At 40.3% G+C, this 24,277-nt stretch overlaps 1 protein-coding gene across 7 annotated transcripts in view; it reads right to left on the reverse strand.

Annotated features, from left to right (window-relative positions):
* KCNIP4 (potassium voltage-gated channel interacting protein 4) overlaps positions 1-24,277 on the reverse strand; it is a 1,213,489-nt gene that overhangs the window by 140,612 nt on the left and 1,048,600 nt on the right. Inside the window, exon 2 of one of the 7 annotated variants that reach the window (XM_051842088.2) lies at positions 16,747-16,848. The exons of the other annotated variants lie outside the window; for them this stretch is intronic. Within the exon in view, the coding sequence (XP_051698048.1) occupies positions 16,747-16,848 (102 nt within the window). The remainder of the gene's footprint in view (positions 1-16,746; positions 16,849-24,277) is intronic. 7 annotated transcript variants of the gene reach the window in all.

The following is a 24,277-nucleotide window of genomic DNA, read 5'->3' on the forward strand; positions in this document are numbered from 1 at the left end:
ATCATATCAGCATCTTAAGTCATTTAGGTGTAACTGCTAATTTATTGTAAATTCTTGTATACTCAGCATGTTAAATTTGTGTTAAAAATGTTATAGAAATGTGCATTTGGTAAGGAAGTTTAAAAGGAAAGAGTTATTTTGAATAAAGAAAGGACAAAGTTTGTAAGATTGACTTCATCCTGATGGCTAGTTTACACTAGACTGGAATGGAAATGATGGAATGTTTCAAGTAAGTTGAAGAAGGTGTGAGGAAGTCACAGAAGGTTACAGAAGCAATCTTGGATCTTAATGAGAAAGCCACAGAGGCCTAAAGAGTTAAATGTTCTGTAAAATCCTACAGGTGCTTTCAAAAATGCTATGTGAAGTAAGCAAGTGCCTCTTGTTGAGTTTATAATGAGTTTATAATTTTAAACGTGGCAACTGAAATTCTTGTCATCCACAGTTTTATGTATCAGATTTGCTGCTCATAAAACTAAAGCATTGTTGGTTCTGTGCTTAGCTGTCCTCCTATAGGTTCTGATGTACTTTTTCCAGCCACTTCTATTGTATTCAGTACTTTGGGATGGCACTGTAAACAGATGAAGCCAATAATGTATTATAGGTACCAACTGAAAGTATGGTTAGCTGAGGTTACTAAGAGCAGAAAGTAATTCAAATCAATTGGTAAATTAAAAAACAGTTAAAGTTTAATTGAAACTGCTGTATTTGTTATCTAATGATTGAAACTGCTTTCTAAATTTTCATTTGATATTGCTATTGTCAATAAGTGATCTGGGACTTGAGCACCCCCTTGACTTGCATCCTCTGGTCTGCTTTAACAAAAATCAGGAGGAAAAGAAAGCTGGGCATCAGAAATGGAAAGATAGGTGTCAGCCTATTAATTAATGGCTGTTCTGTACAGTGATCTGCCCTCAAGGAGACCCAATAGGCCAGTCCACTACAGTGGTTTTCAATGTGGTAAGCCTGGGCTTCAGCAGAAATCAGCTTGTGAAGAGTCCTGGCAGCTCTGCCAGCCAAGAGTTGGATCACTGGAAATGGACCAGCCCTGGAGTTGAAGGACTTCAGGTCAGAGCCACGGATCTTATTGGCTCTAAGCTGAAGAGCCCTTCACTCAGCCCAGCTTCCAAAGTGACCACCGCAGCTGAGGGGACGGCCAAGCAGGGTCAGCAACATTACAGGCAGAACTGTAAATTTCCTGTTAGAGATGCCACCTGCCTTCACCTGGCTAGCTCTCCTCCCAGGCCAGCTAGGTAATGGAAGTCAACAGGGTGCCTTCCCAAGGAGATTCACACCTCCCTTAGGATGTACCCTATGTGAAGAGATAGGTCTGGGCCTCTTAACTTACAAGGCCTAAATCCCACCAGATTATTATCAAGCCCCTTCTATCAGGTTTTATTTGCCTCTCAATCAGCAAACTTAGTTGTGGCTTAGACAGCACCTTTCTTGGGTCCTCTAGTAATGATTCTGTCCTTTGTTCTAGACCCTGTCTAGCCCATTTGGGTCTCATTCCTTTGTAATCATAGATTTTACTCAAACATCAGTGGCTCTGCTCCCAGCCTGTGTGTACTGATGGTCCTCTCCTCCAGTTAATGTTGTATAATTATTCATAATTTCTCTATAGACAAACCCCTCTACCTGCAAAAGTTGAGTGGCCTTTCTTTCGGTCTTGGCTGGGATCAGATTTAAACCACGTCCATCAAACAATCCTCACAAGGGTCCAGAGACCCCCCCTCATTTCCTCTCCTCTATGAAATCCTTTCATTACCTGGTTAATGCCACTCTTAGGATCATTGGTTGCTAGTCTCACCCTGACTTGTATACTACAGTGTCTGTTTAAGTGTTTACAGCAGGTGAAAATGGAATGAACTGAGGCCTTCAGCAACCAGGCAGTCAGCCAGATGCTCCTCCATCCATACATGCCTGTCCTTGCGGAGCCCCATGATACCCCCAGCGGACCCCTGTAGACGACGTCACCAGTCAGCAGGAAGTAGCCAAAGAGACTCATCGTCGCCCCCTTTCCTATCATCAAAAGGTCGGGATGGTAGCTTTGGGACCCGCAAGGAGGGAAGGCCTACACTTCTGGGAATGGAGAGGCCTACTTCCGGGGAAGAAAGTCCTTGTCAAGGTCCCTGCGGGTGCCTAAAGGTCAACCAATGAGGATCAGACCCGCCTCAACCTTTAACTCCCATGCCCTGAATCTATAAAAGGAGCTCTCCTTATCTCTGACACGCGACTTCCCCAGCCTCCACTCTGTTGCTCTGTTGGGGCCGTGGAACCTCGCCTGGGCGCGGAACCCCAATAAAAGTCTATGAATTAATTGAAAAAAAATATACATTATTGGTGATATATTAGGGGGTATTTAGAGCTATCATCAGTGATGATAATAATATTCTGTCACAAAATATTTATTCACCTTCGCTGTATTTCCAACATAATCTTAGGAAACTTGAGCAGTGATCTGGTTCTATGTTCCCTTTTGGCAGTAAGCTGATTTCTTGGGTCAAAGCAAATTAGTAAAATAGTGCCTGGGGCAAACTGTTTAAAATATTCATCATTTTAGTTTGATTTAATTGAAAAGTCTTTAGAGATGACTATTTTATCCATTCTGTTTTTTAATATATGTTTATTTTAATCTACTTGAGAGAGAAATGGAGAGAGAGAGAGGGAGGGAGGAAGGAGGGAGGGAGAAATATCTTCCATCTGTGGGTCCACTTCTCAAATGCCTGCATTGATCAGGAACAAGCCAGGCTGAAGCCAGAAGCCTGGAACTCCATCCATGTCCCATGTGAGTGGTAGGGATTAAGCATTAGATATATTTTTTAAAAATTCTGATGGATAAATTGAGGCATAAAGAAGTTGTAGAACTTCTCCAAAGAACACATCGCAAGGGTAATTTCTGTCAATTGCAAAAACCCTTGCACTAAAATTTGCAATAAGCTGCTTCCTCTTGCAGGGCTCTGCGGTGATGAATTACTGTGTGAGATCCACTAGAAAGCACAACTCTCTTGGGTCTTCTTAAACTCCTCCAGTTTGGTCTTGATAAGAGAATAAAGACTTTCTTTTGGAATGAAATTCGAGGCAATAACTGAGCTTTATAGCCTTTCATTTCCTTCCACACACCTTCTTATCTAATATCCTGGACAGTTTGATACTCTGAGAAAAACCAGCACTGTGACTTTTATGCTTTGGCTTATACCGTCACTTCCACATGGATTTGCCTTTCTTCCTCCTCAAACTTCACTTTCCCTATTTTATTTAAGGTTCATCCCAATGGAGGCAAATCCTCACAGAGGAAAAGCCTCCACAACTTCCATGCCATTTGTATATGTGTGTATTGTCAGCTCTTACTGGTTTGAATATCTATCAATTCCTCTGTGACAGGAACACTTGGGGGTGAGATACACTGTTAATCTTGTTAGCACCAGCACCTAGTATATTCTGGGAATTGGAGACAGTATTTATTGAGTGCTTTTTATGAGCCAGGAACTGTTTTAAGGCACAGTGGACATGGCGGTGATTAATGAAAGCAAACCCCCTTTCTACGTGCACCTTAAGTTCTAGTAGAAGAGTCACTAATTGGGTATCTAGGTTGAGATGTCAAATGGGAAGACAGATACATGGATCTGGAGTTCATGCACACAGTCTAGGTTGAACTACCTGAACGCCACAGTCATTGCATTTAAAGGATATTTAAGACTTTGAAACATAATATCGTTAAGAGTAACCATGTTGACAGAATAGAATGAAGGAATAAACAAAGATACTAGAAGGGGCTCTGTATGACAGGAACCCCAGAGCAGGCAAAGCCCAGGATAGGATTTAACCAGAAATTACCCAGTTTCTATGAGTTACTTTTCACAGTGGGTGTGCCTTTATGGGATGTCTCCAATTTTCCTACCATGATGATGTTATCAAGAAGAAATTAATCAAGCTGTAGAAGTATATTTAACAGGCATTGAGTGCAGACATGCTTTCCACAATGTTCCTCACAATTTAAGATATTCACCTATGGAACAGTAGTGTGTTTCTCTGAGTTATTATTTCCTCAGAGTATAGTGGCAGTTTGAAGTAACCATGACACTCAAATAACAGCACCTAAATGTATCTTGATGTGACAGTGACAGCAAAATCCACAGGGTCTCTCTCCCACAGCCTTAGCAAGTGAAAAAAAAGAGTTGGAAGTAGAAGTAGACATTTGGCCTAGTGGGTAAGATCCTGGCTGAAGTGCCTACATCCTATTTTATAGTGCCTGGATCTGATACCCACCTCCAGCTCTTGATTCCAGTTTCTTGCTTAATGCAGACCCTGGGGAACAGCAGTGAAGGCTCAAGTAACTGGGTTCCTGCCCCCCATATGGGAGACATAGATTGGCTTCCAGACACCCAGCTTCAGCCCAACCCAATCCCAACTACTGCAGGCATTTGGGGAGTGAATCAGCAGATGAGAATTTTCTCATGTCTATTTTTCAACCTAATAAATAAGTAAATAAAATGCATTAGCTAATAGTTGGAATGTTATCTCAGACAACCCAGGAAGAATGCCATAAAGCAACAAAGAGTGGGAATTTACTCTGTAGGATCAGCCTCATCAGAGTGTAAGATCCTGGGGGGCTGGGTCCACAATGATTGTAGCAGCCTTGGCACCCAGAATAACACCTGCTACATAGTAGGTATTGATACAGATTTGTTAAATGACTGGCACGGTGTTTCAGTTCTGCTGGTTAATAACTATGTCAATTTGATACAAGTCATGTAAACCTTAAACACTCATTCTCCTCATCTATAACATGGCAATAATAATTAGCACGTGAGCAATCGTTGTCAAGATTAAAGAGGATAATTCATTAAAGGATCTTTGCACAGTGCATGATGCATCCTAGGAATCCACACACATGTTCTTTGCTATTATATGAAGATTTGCCACTGATCCTTCCATGATCTGTTCACCTAAAGCATTAATTAATTTTACACTGTGATTGAAATGAATTAAATTTTATTTTAGTACCTCTAGCAATGCTTATTGGGGAAGATATCTAGTTTCAAGCAGATTCAGAAAACACTGTGATATACTATGGGATTTTTTCTACCCCAAGTCTCGAGTAAGAATGCTCTGCTCAAGGCCAGCGCCGCGGCTCACTAGGCTAATCCTCCACCTGCAGCGGTTCTAGAACCCCGGGTTCTTAGTTCCAGTTGGGGTGCCAGATTCTGTCCTGGTTGCTCCTCTTCCAGTCCAGCTCTCTGCTGTGGCCCGGGAGGGCAGTGGAGGATAGCCCAAGTGCTTGGGCCCTGCACCCGCATGGGAGACCAGGAGGAAGCACCTGGCTCCTGGCTTCAGATCGGCACAGTGCGCTGGCCATAGCGGCCGTTAGGGGGTGAACCAATGGAAGGAAGATCTATCTCTCTCTCTCTCTCTCTCTCTCTCTCTAACTCTGCCTGTCAAAAAAAAAAAAATGTTCTGCTCAAAAGCAATAGGTTTTCTCTGTTGGTTCTTCTCCAGAACTTGTCTTTTGTTCTTTCTTTTAATGAAAACTTGCAGCCAAACATTGGGCCAATTTTTCTGAAACGAATTGCTGTGCATCATACTTGCTGCTCATATTTTTTTCTAGAAGTTAGTCAAAGAATAAGGAGGCTGAACTTCAACATTGCAATCTAAGCAGGTAGTAAAGCCATACTCTGTATTGTATAGACCAGATGGTGTGGAAAATTGAGTCTGCTTGAAGTGTTAGTTTCCATTTACGTTATCAAAAGAAATCCAGCAACAGCCAGACTCATTGAGTGGACCTATGTTTAGCTATGTGTTACTTCTTAAGTCACAGCAAATGGAAAATAGATTCATATGTATGTACAGCTCCGACTAGGAGATCTGAGTATTCAATCATGAAACTATGTATAAAATTTTTAAAAGAGCGCTTTTAAAAAATCTAACCTGCAAAATCGTTTTCTGTGTGTGTGCATGCTATTTTTTTTATTTTGCAAATAGTCATCAGTCCACTTATTGTCTCAAATTAGCCCAAATTAATAGTAAGCAGTAGTTGAAAAATCATGTGGGAAGAAACAGATTTCATCATGTAGGTGACCTGGAGAGCAATTAAAAAAAAGACTTATAAACAAAAAGTATTGTGTAAATCTTTAAACAATGACTTGTGGTAGGCAATTGGTCTGGCATTTGAGATGCCTGGGTCCCATACACACTTCTAGCTCCCGACTCCAGCTTCTGGCTGATGCAGACCCTGGAGGGCAAAAAGTGATGACTCAAGTAGATGGGCCCTGCCACTCATATAGGAGACCTAGCCTGGATTCCTGGCTCCCAGCTTCAGCCCAGCCCTGCCCGTCACGGGCATTTTGAGGAGTCAATCAGCAAACGGGACACCTCTTTCACTCACTCACTCACTTACTCACCCTTCTTTCTATCAAATAAGTAAATAATAACTTTTAGAAACTGAAGTTAAATTTAAAAAATGACATGTTCTTCAGGTGCACTTAGCCCCCATGTCTTTAAAAAAAACCTCACTTCCAAGGCCTTCCTTCTCTGCATTAGTATCACCCTTATCTTTTGGGTGGAATCGCTTTGTCTCTCTCCTATCTTTCATTCAATACTACTACTTGTTTCCTAATGTTTTCATTGACAACTGCACTGTTTCAAATCTATCCTCACACTTCCACTATCACTGCCTTGTATTAGTATCTTTGTCATCCCTCCTAGGCAGGACAGTGCACTGAGGAAGAATGTAAATGCTGGTGCTATTCTGTGGCCAAATTCCTGTTTTGACTTGTACTGCTGTGAGATGGTGGGTTGGTGATTGCATTTCTTGGCTGACTTTTCTTTTTAGCTGTACCTTCCTAATAAGCTTCGCTAAATATTAATAATAATTGTTAATGGCACAGAATAGCCTTGCCCCTTTTAATAAAAGTTGATGATACTGTCTCTTGCATAGACTTTTAAAGAAGTTTCTCCACTGTTTTTACTATCTTCTTTCTTATTCTCCCTCAACAATTTAACAGCCTTGTGATTTATTATTCTGTCATTTTATCACCCTGGTTTTTTCTTGGGTCCTTGATTTTTTTTTTATTTTTATTTTTATTTTTTTATTATTATTTTTGACAGGCAGAGTGGACAGTGAGAGAGAGAGACAGAGAGAGAAAGGTCTTCCTTTGCCGTTGGTTCACCCTCCAATGGCCGCCGCTGCAGCCGGCGCACCGCGCTGATCCAATGGCAGGAGCCAGGATCCAGGTGCTTTTCCTGGTCTCCCATGGGGTGCAGGGCCCAAGCACCTGGGCCATCCTCCACTGCACTCCCTGGCCATAGCAGAGAGCTGGCCTGGAAGAGGGGCAACAGGGACAGAATCCGGCGCCCCAACCGGGACTAGAACCCGGTGTGCCGGCGCCGCAAGGTGGAGGATTAGCCTATTGAGCCACGGCGCCGGCCTCTTGGGTCCTTGATTTAAAAACCAATACCTTATAGGTTTGATTGGTGGTTTTGACACTGCTTTGTCTTTAAACATTGTTCTTGGTATTTTGGTAGTCTTTTCTTGGACTTCAAGTTCATAAAATCCTTTAAATATCGTACTTGTGTCTACATTGGGTTGACTACCATCTCAAAACCCAAGTCAAGATAAAGATGTACTACTTCACTTAAAAAACTTTTCAAAAAGTAAAATTAAAATAAACAAGTCAAATGTAAAAGCCCCATGGCTAGTAAATATTGGTTGCAATATTTTCCAAAATCTGATCCCACTTCACTTTTCTGGCTACTTCTCTTCCCATTTGTTTGTCCCACCTAACTGACATAAACTTGATTTTTGTTCAGGTAATTAAAGATGTTCCTCACACCTGTTCTCCCTTCATAAGCTCTCCTAAAACATTACCTCTTTGTGAAATGCACCTAGGTGAGATTCCCTCTCCTCTGTATGGCTACAATGGTTGTGATCATTGTAGTCGTGACAGAACAGTATCAACAGTGGTTAACACTCATTGACCACTTACTAGCTAATCACCGTTCCGAACTAGCTAAGCACTGTTCCACGTGCTCATTTAATCCCTTGAATAAGCATACAGAATATTTACCACTATCATCTCCACCTTGAGGACAAGGAAATGGAAGCCCAGAAATGGTAAGCAATTTACTGAAGGTTCCTATTGTTAGCCACAAGCCAAAATTTGAGCCAAATATATTAGACAATAGTTATTACAAATTCTTAACTGTACACCTGTCTAGTATTGCCTTTCACAGCACTTGTTTTCTTTGTATCCCAGTGATCTATATACATGTCTGTTTATTTCAGTACAATGTCAGCCTTCAGAAAGAGCAATTCATGCATTCCCTTGGGCCTGGTGCTATTAACTTTCCAACAGTTAGTGATCCATAACTGTCTGCCGTGTGCGCATGAAATCTACTGGAACTGCAAGCAGTAAACGGCTGTCCTGGGACTCCTGCCTTGGGCTTTCCTATCCCAAGACCCATTCATTATTGAATGGAGTTTCCTGGTAGATATACAATAGACTAGGAAAAAGAATGTCATCTTTCCATTTGTCACTAAATACCTGTGTGGCTTTGGGAACGTCACGTAATCTTTCCATTTTTTAGTTTGGAAAATGGAGGTTATAACCCTTGGCTTTGTTCTCACAGAGATGAAATGAGGCATTCAGAAGAAAGAATGTCAAAACCTGTGAAGGCCCATACAAAGTCAAGGGCAAATATTCCACTTGGTAAGCACATGGCCCATAAGTACATGACAGTGCTGATGGATACTGGATCTGATTAAGCGGCATTTCCAAACACTTCCCAGACCCTGCCTCTCAAGGGTGATGAAAGAGGAATAGATGCTGGTCTGGGAACAATTATCGTTTATTGCAGCGAGAAAGAAGAAACACAATCTCATTCTCCTGCAATGCTCATTCTGTAAGGAAACTTGGGCATGGTCTGTGCTTCTTATGTGTGGTTGGTGAGACCAGGACCCAGAGAAAGGAAACAACTCAACGACCACCATCTCTTGGGGCTGACACTGTGGTGTAGCTGGTAAAGCCGCCACCTGCGGTGGCGGCATCCCATGTGGGTGTCAGTTCAAGACCCGGCTGCTCTACTTCTGATTCAGCTCTCTGCTATGGCTTGGGAAAGCAGTAGAAGATGGCTCAAGTCCTTGGGCCCCCACACTGGCACTGGAGACCCAGAGGAGACTCCTGTCTCCTGGCTTTAGATCGGCACAGCTCCAGCCATTGTGGCCATCTGGGGAGTGAACCAGAGGATGGAAGACCTCCCTCCCTCCCTTCCTCTACCTCTGCCTCTCTGTAACTCTGCCTTTCAAATAAACAAATAACTTTTTACAAGACCACAGTCTCCTCTGAACAATTTGGGCTGCTCATGGACATTCCATGTAGAGCAAGTAAGATGTAAAAACCCTTGCTTTGTTGGTTAATAAAATTGACCAGAACATTGATGATAACTAGAGAACTTATAAAGAAGAAATTTAAGCAGCACTGGTGAGTTCGGCCCTGCACCATGCACCACACCTCATCCTGATGATATCATTCAAGTAAGTCAATTAACCTCTTGTGCCTGAACTTCCTGTTACAAAGAATGGGCATAAAAGTCTCCATACCAAAAGATGATTTGTAGAATATAACGAATTAGGAGCCGGCACTGTGGCTCAGTGGGTTAATGCCCTGGCCTGAAGCACTGGCATCACATATGGGTGCTGGTTCAAGTCCTGGCTGCTCTACTTCCAATCCAGCTCTCTGCTGTGGCCTGGGAAAGCAGTAGAAAATAGCACAAGTCCTTGGGCCCCTGCACCCTCGTGGGAGACCCAGAAGAAGCTCTTGTCTCCTGGCTTTGGACTGGCGCAGCTCCGGCTGTTGCGCCCAATTGGGGAGTGAGTGAACCATCAGATGGAAGACCTCTCTCTCTCTCTCTCTCTCTCTCTCTCTGTCTCTCCTCTTTCTGTGTAACTCTTTCAAATAAATAAATTCTTTAAGAGAAAAAAAGAATATAACGAGTTAGGCTATGTGGAGCATTTTAACTATACCAGGCATAGAGTAAGTGATAGATGCCTATTAAATACATATAGTATCTGGGAATTCTAATATAGCAATTTTAGGGCTCACATGTGATGAAATTGAAGGGGCCCTTGCTTTTGACTGAAATGTAATTTAAGGGCCAACATTGTGGCACAGAGGGTTAAGCTGCTCTCTGTGATGCTAGCATCTCATATGAGCATGAGTTCGAGTCCTGGCTGCTCCACTTCCAATCCAGCTCCCTGGTAATGCAGCTAAGAAAGCAGCAGAGGATGGCTCAAGTCCTTGGATTTGATCCAAGTGGGAGACTCGGATATAGTTCCAGGCTGTTGTGTTTGGCTTTGCCAAGCCTTGGCCATTGCAGCAATTTGGGGGTTGGAGACTGAAGCAGCAGATGGAAGATCTTGATCTACTTCTGCCTTTCAAATGTATAATAAATCCTTAAAATAGATATAATTAAAAAGTAAGTTTACAACCTTCACAAATTATGCCTCCAAAGATTCTTCTGACTTCATGCCTAGGTCAGAATTTTCAGCTAAATCCATCAAGGAGTTAACATGACATTAATTAATTGTTGGAATGTTATGCAACTTTCTTAATTTACTGTAGGTTCCTGTTGCATTTTTAGTTGGCAACATATTGGCAGCTCAAGTCACTTTTTGAAAACAAATCCTCCCACAGCCAAATGCTGATGGCTTCTCTGCCAATACAGACATCTAAAATCCACCATGATCAGTATGCTACCAGGAAAAACAAACACCCTGAAATGCTGGGTGATATTTGACACCAAAAACCTGAAGTATAGTTAGGGAATTATGTGTTTCAATTCTGTATGGCAATGTGCCAGTGGTGCCTTATCAGTTAGGAGTAGTCTTGTCTCACAGTCACCTTGTCATATTTGCTCTCCCGTGTCTGCTCAGATCACCCACAGACATCCCTGAAATGAAGCTTTAATTTAGTGAATCAATTATTTTGATGGAATGAGGGCACTGAGATAGTACTGGGTAGCTATTATGAATCAAATTTGAATAAATATATATAGATATAAACACGCATATAATCAAGTATTTAATGTTTTATCTTTTGCTTTGCTTCTGGCCATTATCTAGTAAGTAACTTTCTTGTCACCATAATGTCACTTGAACAATGATTACTTTATTCTTTAGAAGGAAGAAACAGAACACAGAAAGGTGAAGTGAATTACTGTTACTTAGTGAGAAGGCAGAGCCTCAGACTCGATAGTATTTTTTCTCATAGAGACTGGAAATTTCTTGATAGTAAGCCATGCATTCAGTAGGTAGTTCAATTCCTTAGTGCTATAAATAGCTACTCAGTATCTCCCTATCTCTCTATATAAGTTTATGAGCCAGCTGTCAGCCTCAAAGAGAACAAATCTTGTAAGAGGAAGAGCAGTACTATTGACTGTTAATTGTCACTGGTCCTGTGGATCCCAACTACTGGCTCCCAAGATGTACAGAATCTGGGGAACCTCTTCAGTTGGTCTCCTGGCTCACCTGCCACTCCTAACTGCTGCTCTGGGTCTGGAATGCTGACTTTTGGGGACCATACTATTTAGACTCCTTCTCGCTCCCTCATTGGGTCTGGCCAATGGGAAATACTCAGAGGGGGATAGAAAGGAGAAAAAAGAGGTTGTGGTCTTTCATTCTTTGTGTTCTGTCCTTGATGAGTTGATGCAGCCGCTACCTTTGTCTTCCAAGGGTCAGAATCCCTGTTGGGGAGCTGTCTTCTATAGTTACAGCTACAGTTACAGCTTTCTTCACTTCTGAGTAATCATGGATCTCAAAGCAACTTTGACTCCTGCTAGCACAGGCTGCTTCACTAAATTTCTTGGCTCCAGAAACACTGTCCACACATTTGCAAATAGTTTCTTCACTAGACTCTTCTCCAATGCCTCATTTTAAAGTGAGTTATTCTTTCTTCCTAGGCCCTAGTTAATAGTGAATCATAGCATCTCCATGTTGGAAAATACTGGACTTAATTTTATTCTAGATTTTATTTTACTAGCTCTGTGTTTTTGAGGAAATTATTTACCTTCTCTGGTTTTCAGAGAAAGAGAGGAAAAGGAATAAAGGAGGAGAGGGAGGAAGAGGGGCAGGAAGAAGAAGAGGGTGATGGAGGAGGAAGACTGTACTATGCAAGAAGGAGCAGATTCCCTACATTGTTCTCAAGGGTGGGATTAGGAGCAATATAGTTCCACATTAAAAAGCAGCCTGACTTTGCTTCAGTGTAAGGAAGAATGCACATTAAAGCCGACGACAACCCAGCGGACGGCTTCCAAAGGTGTGATAACACTCCCCGATGACGGCCAAGGCAGTCTGAGGATCAGATGAGACATGGAGCTAGAAGTCTTTTTAAGTGACCTTCAAACTATGATTCTCTGATTATGGGAAAATTAAGTGTTCCTTACTTTAACAGGAATTTCAGTTTTTCTGCAGGAAATGTATTTTTATTTTTTATTTGCATACTAATGACAAGTTGTACATTCCTACCATGAAGAATTAAGAGTCTTTTGTAATTCTAGAGAAAGACAATGACACTTAGCATGAATATGGACCCTCTCAAACTAACTTTCAGCCCCTTAGCTTTGGGGTTTCATGAGATCTGGTGGAGAATACATCTTCAGCCACTATACAGGTCCCTTATAGCTAGAGTCACCCTGCTCAAGGTCAGGACTCACCCTATGGTATTCTTCTGCCCAGCATATGGTGTCTGATCTTCTTCCTGGTGGCCTAGTCTTCTCTACCATTTTAGTATCTAACTTTCCCCATCTACCTCTTGCTCCTGGTTCTCATAAAAAATATTTTCAGTCCTCTGCCTAATTGCTTAGGGCCCAGATGGTGGATAAGAATCTAATACACACCTTGCTACTGTAGTAGTGGCTTGATGTGGCTAGTTGAGCACTACAGTTTGGATCAACTTGGCTATTCCCCTAAAGCCCTTGTGTTAAAGCCTTGGTCCCCAAATCCTATGTTAATAGTTAATGAATTAATATTTATGGTTGGTGAGTTAAGGGTAGAAGCAATCCAATTATGGTAGTGCTTGTGGGAAGTGATGAGATTGCACTCAGTTGCTAGGGTAGAGCCCCCACGATCAAATCATATAAGGAGAGACCCTAGGCACATAGATGACAAGAGTGGTACCTGCGTCTCTGCTTCCTGGTTGCCATGATAACCCCACATCCTTCACCACTGCCATCCTCCAGTCTGACAAGATGCCAAACCAGTAGGGCTCTCCCTATGATGGATGGTGAACCTCCAAAACCATGAGCCTTTATAAACAGCTTAGCTTATCCATTTGGTTATGGAGGTGAAAAGCTAAGTAATAAAAGGAGAAGGGTATTATATTTGTAGACCCTCTGGGGTTCACAAATCATAGGTCAAGTCTACCATGGGTTCAATATCAGACATTCCTATAAAATCTCACTTTTGTAAAATGATTTTAATAGCATTTTATAAAGGTTTTTTTTGGCTTTCAAGAAACATTCTTTGTTCTCATCCTTAGTAACAGTAGTGCTGCTGCATCCCCTGTGCATGTTTATTGGGTTCATGACTCCACTAGATGTTGGTGCAGGAAAAGTGCTACTAGGACATGCCAGCTTTTTCTTCACTAAGAGAAGATAGACATCCATTTGAATATTATATTTAACCTGTCAACAAGCACAAATGGACGTATTTTTCAGTAGCTATCTGTTAAATTGAAGATTTTGATTTCAACTTGAAAAGAGAAAAGCAATGACTCGAATAACCAACATTTGCAGAATATAGTGGCAATAAATGTACCTGTGGCTTTCATATCATGTAGGGTTAGACCTTTGGCATTTTTCTGGATTACAGTCTTCTGGGATACTAATAATGTATTGTGTTTCATTCATGAGATAGTGCGCACATGCATGTAAGAAAAGAAAAATTTAAAAATTCATGTATCTCTAAACAAGACTAGTGTCTGATAATAATAACTGATAGAATTAAAAAGGGAGAGAACGATCCAACATGGGAAGCGAGATACACCGCAGACTCATAGAATGGCAGAGGTCCTAAATAGCACTCTGGCCTCAGAATCAGCCCTTAAGGCAGTCAGATCTGGCTGAAGAGCCCATGAGAGTATTTTAGGCATGGAAAGCCAACACACTCTGGGGGAAATAAAAAGAGGACCTAAATGAAAGATCTCTGCGAGTGAGATCCCAGTGGAAAGAACAGGCCATCAGAGAAGGAGGTACCTTTCTCTGAAGGGAGGAGAGAACTTCCACTTTGACTATGGCCTTGTCGAAATAAGATCAAAAATGGCAAGCTCAGGGGGCTTCCATGGCCTTGGCAATTCATGACTAGAGCCTGGGAAGATTGTGGATGGCTTAAACAAGAGTGTCAATTTGTTAAGTCAACAACAGGAGTCACTGTGCACTTACTCCCCATGTAGGATCTCTGTCCTTAATGTGTAGTTCAATGTGAATTAATGATATGACAAGTGCTCAAACAGTATTTGGCACTTTGTGTGCTGTGTGGGTGCAAACTGATGAAATCTTTACTTAATATATACTAAATTGATCTGTATATAAAGAGAATTGAAAATGAATCTTGGTGTGAATGGAATGGGAGAGGGAATGGGAGATGGGAGGGTTGCAGGTGGGAGAGAAGTTATGGGGGGGAAAGCCACTGTAATCCACAAACTGTACTTTGGAAATTTACATCCACTAAATAAAACTGAAAAAAAAAAGGAAAAAAGAAAAAGGGACTTCACAGAAAATAAGTAATATAAGCCGGATTATGAGGAGGCTGCCTCTATAGCTCTGAGATAACTTATTTTTAAGCAAAATGAGACATAAAACCTTAAATAAAATAATTGACATATTATTAAAAAAAATTCATGTATCTCAGCCACAATCTTGACACTTTTGTACATGGGATTATTATTAGTGGAGGTCAATTGTCCTGTCCCCCCACCAATGTAATGTAACATAATGTTTTGTTTTGCTTTACTTTAATCTGTTTTATTTACTGCTTTATCTCCCAGCACAAGGAGCAGGAATTGACATATAATAAATTTTGTTGAATGAATAAGTGAATTAATTAAATCTTATTATGATGATATATTGACTTTGGCTGGTGCCAGTGAAATAAATTGCTATTCTATTCTGAGACTCTTCCCTGGATGTATTGACTTATTTGAAGTTCTTTTCATATTTTCTCCATTTGTATTAGAGAAATGAATACAATTTTAGGGAAGTCATATTCTTAAAGCACTAACTGAATCCAAGTGTTTCTACAAAATAATGTGGTAAAATCTAGAGAGTAGAGATATGGGATATTGCCTCAGTCCCTAAAATTATTCCCCTAGCTTTTTTGTTGTTGTTGTTGTTGTTGTCTGTTTTTTGACAGGCAGAGTTAGATGGTGAGAGAGAGAGAGACAGAGAGAAAGGTCTTCCTTCTGTTACTTCACCCCCCAAATGGCCACCACAGCCGAAACTATGCCGATCCAAAGCCAGGAGCCAGGTGCTTCCTCCTGGTCTCCCATGTGGGTGCAGAGCCCAAGGACTTGGGCCATCTTCCACTGCCTTCCTGGGCCACAGCAGAGAGCTGGACTGGAAGAGAAGCAACTGGGACAGAACCGGCACCCCAACCAGGACTAGAACCCCGGGTGCCGGCGCTGCAGGTGGAGGATTAGCCTAGTGAGCTGCTGTGCTGGCCACCTAGCTTTGTAATATTTCATTTTCTATCAACAAAGAAAATTACCTTCGAGTTGTTTGATGTTTGAAAAAATTGTATGAAGGCATTTTTGTACACATAAAATACCTATAAATGTACATTATAAATTATAGAATACATCTTTACAAAATAAAGATGGGGAGTATGCTAACTAATTTGATGTTTCAACCAGGCTAAGCCAGAGTAGCCAGCTATCTGGTGAAACACTAGCCCGAGTGTTGCTGTGAAGGTATTTGGTAGATGAGGTGATGTCTATAGTCAGTTGACATTAAGTAACGGGCAGATGGCTCTGAACAGGGTGGGGTGGGGGTCTCATCTAATCAGTTGAAGGGCTCTAGCAAAAACTGTCTTGCTGGAGAAAAGGTTCTGGCTCGACTGTAGCACTAATTCCTGCCTGAGTTTCCAGCCTGCCAGTGAACCTCGTGAATTTCAGCCATCACATCCCCTTCAGTTGCATGCAGTAATTCCTAAAAAAAAAATCCTTTTACATACATATATGTGTATGTATGTACACCTATATATGTGTCTGCACGAAGAAGTACCTATTGGTTTTGCTTTTCTAGGAGAATGCTGACTGATAGAGTCAGCCAAGACGACACATTTGTTTAAATGGTTTATACGATATTTTTTCCCTGATCTAGTGAAACTCCTGAAGTTTGGTAGTATCTAAAATGCACACCCAGTTCATGTGCGGCAAGAAACATACAAGGTTGTAGGTGCCCAGCTGCTCTCCAGTTACTTGAGTCCAGTCCCCACTCCTTAGGACAACCAGAAATGTTTCAATATATTAAAACACAGGCTTCTGTCACTGACACGGTGCTGTCAGCCTGCCGGATGAGAAATGCTGTATAACCACACAACAGTGCTCCTTTTAGGTAAACAGGAGTTCATCCATAGAGTGGCTTCTGCAGCATATGACAGACTGATTCTTTTCAGTAGCAAAGAACGGCAATGCACGCAGACCAAAACAAACAAACCAACAGTTAGGGGGTGGAAAAACAAAACCAAACCAAACTTGCTTTGAATAGCAGGAGACGACGTTTTGGCAGCTGAGCAGGGCAAGAGCTTCATGAGCCGCTCTTTAATGCTGCGCTTGGTGCTGTTCTGAGCGTAGAGGAAACCTAGAAGATACGCGATTAATGCTGTTAACGCGGAGAGCCCCGTGCCACGTCGCAGCATTTGTCAGGGAGGCCAGCAGGCAGGGTTGGGTTGCAGTCATGGCTCAGGCAATCAGGCAGCGAGCAGTGAGCAGGGACCCCGGAAGGGGGCAAAAAAAAGTCCTTTTTTCAGGTTTTTCTTCCTTACTTAGGCTTTCTTCTTAAAACTTTTCCTTTTGTTGCTTAAAGAAATGATTAGCACATGAAAAAAGGACCACAAAACATATTACTAATGGCAAAAGCAAAATTTGATGGGTGGTTTGTTTTTGGTCTAAGATCAGGAATAATGTAAGTATCAGCTGAAGAGTTAGCTGTGATGACATTTCAATATTCTTGCCAGCCCTAAGGGCCCACATAATTTTCTGTTCTCATTGCTCCCTATCTCTGATTACAGAGGCGATAGATGCTCTGCATAAATCATTCGCACCGCAATCACCTGTTAGTACCATTGCCTTCTCTGAAAGTGAGACAGTCAACAGCCTTGGTATGCAGCTACATTAGCATGTGCTGACACGCGCAGAGATGTGATGGTCCTTCACATTTTTCAAGTGTGGACATTAATGAATGGAACTTATTCAGGCACAGTAATTCCAAAATAAGTGAGGTGTGTTTATAAAACGTTAACTCAGGAATAGACGGAGCAGTATCTGTGACTTCAGATCATTGGAGAGGACTCCGGGAAAATCAATAGTCACCAGGTCAGTAAGCTAGCAAATGCCAGAAACAGCCGCCAGGAGCCAAGAGTCCAATGGCATGGACTTACACAATGAGATTGTTTGGAAGTCTGAATGTTCATGGTAATTCACACCTCCCTCAGTTCAGCTGGGAGGTGTTCAAAATAAACCAAGAGCAAGAAGAAACAGTTTAAGTCAAAGTCAGGCTGTCTTTGGAATATGAATGTGGCAAATCTATCACTTGTTCTTTTTCTGCCATATAGTTACCACTTTGGAATTATAAAGAAGTTCTGACCACAAGACTATTGAGCCATTTCCCTCTGGAACTGTTCCACTGCAATTATCAATATCTACTGGCTAAAAGATGTGGATGGGGAGGTGACAACATGAAGTAGTAAATCCATAAATCAAATCATTCTCCTATTTAAACACTCTTTAAAATGCTCATGTTGTTCTTTGTGGGAAGAAAAAACACTCTTCCTGCCAACGACCCCAACTCCTTGCATGATCTGGCCCTGCCTGACCTCTGACTGCATTTCCAACCTTGCTTCCTATTGCTCTAGATCATCAACCATTGACTCAGCCATCCTTCTTGCTGGAGCTCAGGCAGTGTGCCTTCCCTTTAGGAGTATGTGCATGACTTGTCTTGCGTCTCACTTGGTATCCAAATGCTAATTGGGGATCTGGCATAGGAAGTCAATAAATATCTAGCAAGTGATTACATAAATTCTCTTTGTATATCGAAAGAAGCCCGATTGCATTTCCTAGGTTGGTGTCTAAGTGAACGCAAACTTCTAAGATCAATCTGATTTCACCTACAACCGACTTTCCCTTGTGCCTTCCTTCTCTATTTCTAGGACACATCCGCTCAAAAACCTTCTCCTTTGCAAACTTCTCCAGGATGTTACCATTTTGCTGTAGCTTCCCAAGCTGGCATTCTGCTCCTTCTGTGTAAGTAATTTCCACCACCTACCCCAGGTATGTGCTGTTCCCTCAATCTGGTCAGCCCTTCCCTGATGACCAACTTCCACATCCCAAGGCAGCCTCGAAACCTCATTCAGACATGCTTCACTCTGAAAACTTTCCCTCTTGTGTCTCTAACTGGCCTGAGGAAGTGAGACCAGAAACGACCTTCCCACTCTGCTCTATCCCCCCATGGTTCTAGCATCACACTCTGTTGTTCCAGCTCATACACCCTGTGGTGAAGAGTGATTCTATTAGACAAAGTTCTAGCAGCCCTCTGAAGTAGGACACACCTGCTCATTTTACCTCTTACCCAGCTGCTTTGATTCAGATCTGATTTCTACATATCTAGTCAAAATTAGAATTGTCCCTGACACTGAAACATAACCCAGTCTCAAGAAGTATTACCCAGTTGCTTGAGTTCCACCTTTTCCCTTAAATTTTAATACTTGCCAAGTGCAGGCTCAGGACAGATGCCTGGACCCTTGGGATTAGAAATGGTGGAAGGAACCTCATACTTCCGAGGCAGTCATACATATTAATGCTTTCCCACCCCACCCCACACATATCCCATACTTGATTTGGTAAGGAAGACAGGTTGCCAATAGAATTAGGAGTTAGGAATCTCAGATTTTAGTTCCTGTTTTACAACTTCAAGCAAACTCAATTTGTAGAGATCACTAAACTTCTTTGTATCTTTTTATTCTAAGGAACATTGGTTGTTAAACAGGATTTAAAGGTCCATTTTTTAGAGTGTATTTTAAATACAATTCATACTGAAAAGGAGGAAGTCAAAATAGCCATGGTTGCAGATGACATGATGTACATGGAAAAACCTAACCACTGGAAAGCTGTTAGAACTGATAAATCAATTCAGTAAAGTTGCAGGTTACAAAACAAAAAAACACACAAAGTAAACATTAGTTTTTCTATATGCTAATGATGAACTCAAAGTAGAAACTAAAAAGAAATCCCATTCACAATAGCCAGAGAAACCCCAACTGTTTAGGAATAAATCTAACCCAAGAAGTGAAATATCTCTGCAATAAAAAATTTAAAACAAAGAAATCATCAAGGACACAAAAAATGGATATTCCTTGCTCATGGATTGGAAGAATTAATTCATTAAAATTGTGTAAACTACCTAATGAAATCTCCAGATTCAACTCAATCCCTATCAAAAGACCAATCATATTCTTTACAGAATTATAAAAAAAAATCCTAAAATTCATATGAAATCTATAAAACTCAGGAACAGCCAAAGTGATCCTGAGCAAAAACAAAACAAAAAACAAACAACAAAACAAGGTCAGACATCACAATACCTGACTTACAAGCATACAACAAAGCTATAGTAACCAAAACAACATGGGACTTATATAAAAACTGACACTAGTCAATGGAACAGAATCACAAGTTGACTGGAATTTACAGGGCTAGGAGAAGAGAGAAAGAACGCATGTATGTGTTGTCTGGAAGGTTGGAAATCTGCATCAGGATAGGATACACATGATCAGAGTAAGGCTTCATAATGCTTGGCAGGCAAAATTGCTATGGGGCTGAGAACTGAACTGGGGGTAAGAGACATTATGTAGCAGTAGAAAGTGTTGGAATTCTGACCCAAGCAATAATCATGATCATAATCATAATGAAAGAGGAGGAGGAGAAGAACATGAGGAGGAGGAGGGAGAGGAGGAAAGAAGGCAGAATCCATGATGAGAACCTTGGCATTCACTTGAGAGCTCAAAAAGGTTGTTTTAGAAGTAAAGGTAATTTCCTGGTATCAGAGCTATTCCCTGTGACCAAGGTAACAACTAAAATTAACCTATCTTAAAATATAGCAGTAAATCTGGACAAAAAGGAATTGCTAAACTATGGAATGGCTTATAGAATGATATTCAGCAGGTTTTAAAGTAATATAACACAATTCAAACTCTCTACAATGGGTCACAATATCCCTCACACTACCAAAAAGTAATAGACATATGAAGCAGAAGAAAAAAATTTCACCCATAATCAAAACAAAACAAAACAAAAAACCAGTAAATAGAAACAGATCTTATGATGGCACAGTTGTTGGAATAGGAAGTGAGTTTAAAGAAAAATATGATCATAATGAGCATATAGATGAAAATTCTCAGAAGAGAATTTAAAACTACAAAAATGGACCAAATGGACATTCTAGAAATGAAAAGTAAAATATCTAAAATGAAAACATCCTTAGACTGAACAGTAGATAAGTTACTAAAGTTATGATACTGAATAGAGATCAAAAGAAATCATACAATATGAATCATAGAGTAGAGGGATAAGCACTGCCTTAGCAATCTATGCAATGTATCACAAATTCCAACTTAAAGTGATTGTAGAACGAGATGCACAAAAAAAATTTAGAAGATATAAAGGGCCAAACTGTTTCACCATTTTTTTGAACAAATGTCAATGTACGGATCCAACAAACTTGTGGAACCTCAAGCAAAGATCAATACAAGAAGAATCACAGAGTTAAATCGTAGTCAAACTGTTGAAAATCAAAAGTAGAAAAGATACAAACATCTGAAAATGATAATATGAAAATGCTTTCTCATAATAGGGACCATAAAACAATTTAATTACTTCCTTATAGTTCTCAGGGGTATGGGCTATCAACCTGCAATTCTTTATGCTAGTCTATAAAAATAGTTGTTTTGAGAATTAAAGTGAAAAATGGAATATATTTTCAGATAACTGAAAATCATGATAATCATAGGCCATAGGTACAAATTATAAGAAATGGTAAAGAAATTTCCTTGGACTGAAGAGAAATGACATGATATGGAAAGCTGAATCAACAGGTAGAAATTAAAAGTATGGAATAATAAAAAGATGCTAAACAAAAGATAGTGAGTAATTTGTTTATAGCTGGAAAATTTCTGACAAAACTACCAAAAAGTTTGGACGAGGATAATTGAAATTTTACTCTTGTACTGTTCTTATGTTGTACATAAAGAAGTACAATATCAGCCCTAAGTAGTCCATAGTAAATGATTGAGACTTAATCTGGATAAGGAATCTTTAGATATTAAGAAAATAATTAAAAATAATGCAAGAAGTATATTCCTAACAGAAATATCTAAAATCATTAAGTCTGAAACAGAAATATAAGAATAAGTAGAAAATCCATAAATGATGGAAAAATTATGCCCAACTCTATCAATCAGAAAACATCTTTTTCAAAACTGTTTCCATTTACTTTGCACAGTGCCTGACATATAAAATGTTCAATAAGTATCTACTGAAAATGAAATCAGACTATACATCTTATAAGATGGTCTCATAATCCTGATTTATATCTTTACAAATCTGCTTACATGGCATGATTTGTCAAGTTCTCTCACTAAACCCTGAGCCCCTGAAGGAAAGGCTTCCATTCTGTCCTCAACTGACTCATTCAAAAAACATTTGTTCAGTGCCTACTATGTGTTAGCCACTGTCCCAGGTGCTGTGAATAACACATTAAATAAACCAAAATTCCTATTTAGTGGACTTTACACATTACAGTTGGGGAAGAAAAAGTATAAAAAATAAGTAGCAAAATGTATATCATACAGAAAGCAGCGATGGAGCTCAAGACTTTTGGAAGGGGTTTGGATGGAAAACTTATCCTTTTATTTATTGTGGCCAGGGAAGACTTCATTAGAGCAACAATGCTTACATGAGATGAGAAAGTGTCTCATTCTATTTTGATTATTAACAACCAGCACAACATACTACACATTTTAGGTGCTAACATATATTTATTGAGTGATTAATATCACTCAATTTATTCAATATTTATTGCCACCCATCAATGGACAGATTAGTATCTTTAATTAATTGGCTATTTAAACTACTCATTCTGATGAGAATTTATTATCTTAGAATTCAGAATTAAATCTACCCCTTTATCCTTGCCTCTAGAGGTCAAATCAAACCATTCCAATAACAGCATTTAAAAAACCACACTCAACAGAAAAATAGAAAGTGAGTGTGCAAACATGTAGCCCACTGTAACTGTGAAGTAACTGAATGGAAATGTATTTGCCCAATAGAGAAGATTGCATCTTACAATGCCTACCATTACTGAAAAGAGCCTATCATCTTTCATTTTCCTACTCCTGTAGACCAACAGTGGTATATGCAAGTGACCATTTTCCCCTAGCTGCTTTGTTACACAAGAAATGCCATTACATGTAAATGTCAAGTTTCAATGCTGAAAGATAGGCTATGAATTAGGAATTCAACAATGGCTGATGCAGGTTACAGAAGTAGTAATTTTGTATAACAGAATTATGCTTATCTTCTTTCCTTTTTGCAGTACTGCTGATAGCAAGAACGTACACTTCCCACAGCTCTGCTTGGAAATAAAGGCTCCTACTACATAATTCACAGACCTTTTCAGTTTCCATGTTGTGCTTTTGAATTATAAGATGTTTTTCTTCCTAGATTCTAAGCTTGTGGATGTCTGGTGGAAGAAAATGGCTAATAACGTTTCAACAGACATGATGTCTGCCCATGGATCAATAACTATGACAAAAACCCCCAAGAGATTCAGAGGCACTGTGATCCTGTCTGTATCTCTTTGAATCAGTGACAAGTTGGTTCATTAGCAGTGCCTTGGGTGCTAGGGGTAGGAGCTATATTCTTCTCTTGTTGCAAATGTGAACTCATCAGCCAGGATGTCTGTTTTTCACAGGGCCTTAAAGCTCATATACATATAAACCCACCCACCATACCCAGAGAGAGTTTGTTTTTCAAATTCATTCTTAAAAATGCAGGATCCCAGATAATTTGGCTTCATACTCTGGTGAGGATCTTTGCTAAAACTTGCTTGCAAACCATTCCAACTTCTTTTGGATTTTGCAGACAGCTCCAAGTTTTTTACCTTTATAATGGGTAGTGAAGTGTGGGTGACTGAATATGAGGGGATATACCTCCACTTCATGTTATAATTTCATAAATTTTAAAGGCAGAAAACTAAATTTCTAATTAACCCATTTTGTTTTACCAGTTGTGCAGCAGTTACTTCCCCATTAGTTAATTCAGAAGGAGGCAGCCAGAAGGTGCTTACATTTGCTGTAAATAATGTTTGGAATTTAAATGCAAAGAGAGTAAATTGGACTGTGCTCAGAGCTAGTCTGTGTCAGCCTCGCAGTTTCTCTCCCTGCCTCTCTCCGCCTCTGCCTTTGTCTCTTCTTGCTCTTGCTTTTTGTCTTGTCCCCTTGCTTCCATCCTGTCTTTCAGTCCCATTTGTCCTTGCCCCTCTGTCCCTGTTTCCTTGTCTGAGTCTCTTTGTCTTCTTATATCTCTGCTCATCCTTGTATCTCTCCCTTCTTTCTCTATTTTGTCACTGTCTCTCTTTTTGACCCTGATCCCGTTTCCCTCCGAATCAAGGTTTGAGTCCTATTGATCTTCTTCAGCTTTGTGCTGTGAACTTCATGAAATGTTAATAGACTGCTTTAGTCAACTGAACACAGAATTATTATTGTAAATTCTCCTAGACAAATGTTAGTTAGCAACAACATGATCACAGCTAAATTGCTTTTCAAATCAAGAGCAGGTGGAGGATCCCTTACCTGAAATACTGTGGGCTAGAAGTATCTTGAATTAGCAAGTTTTTCAGATTTTGGAAAACATGTTTAGATCTAATCAGTTGAGCATCCCTAATTCAAAAACCTGAAATCTGGAATGCCCTAAATCCTAAGCTTTCTGAGTATTATGTTGAAAATCAAAAGTTT

Source organism: Oryctolagus cuniculus, chromosome 2 (genome assembly GCF_964237555.1).
Source record: "Oryctolagus cuniculus chromosome 2, mOryCun1.1, whole genome shotgun sequence".
In the NCBI taxonomy this organism is placed as follows: domain Eukaryota; kingdom Metazoa; phylum Chordata; class Mammalia; order Lagomorpha; family Leporidae; genus Oryctolagus; species Oryctolagus cuniculus.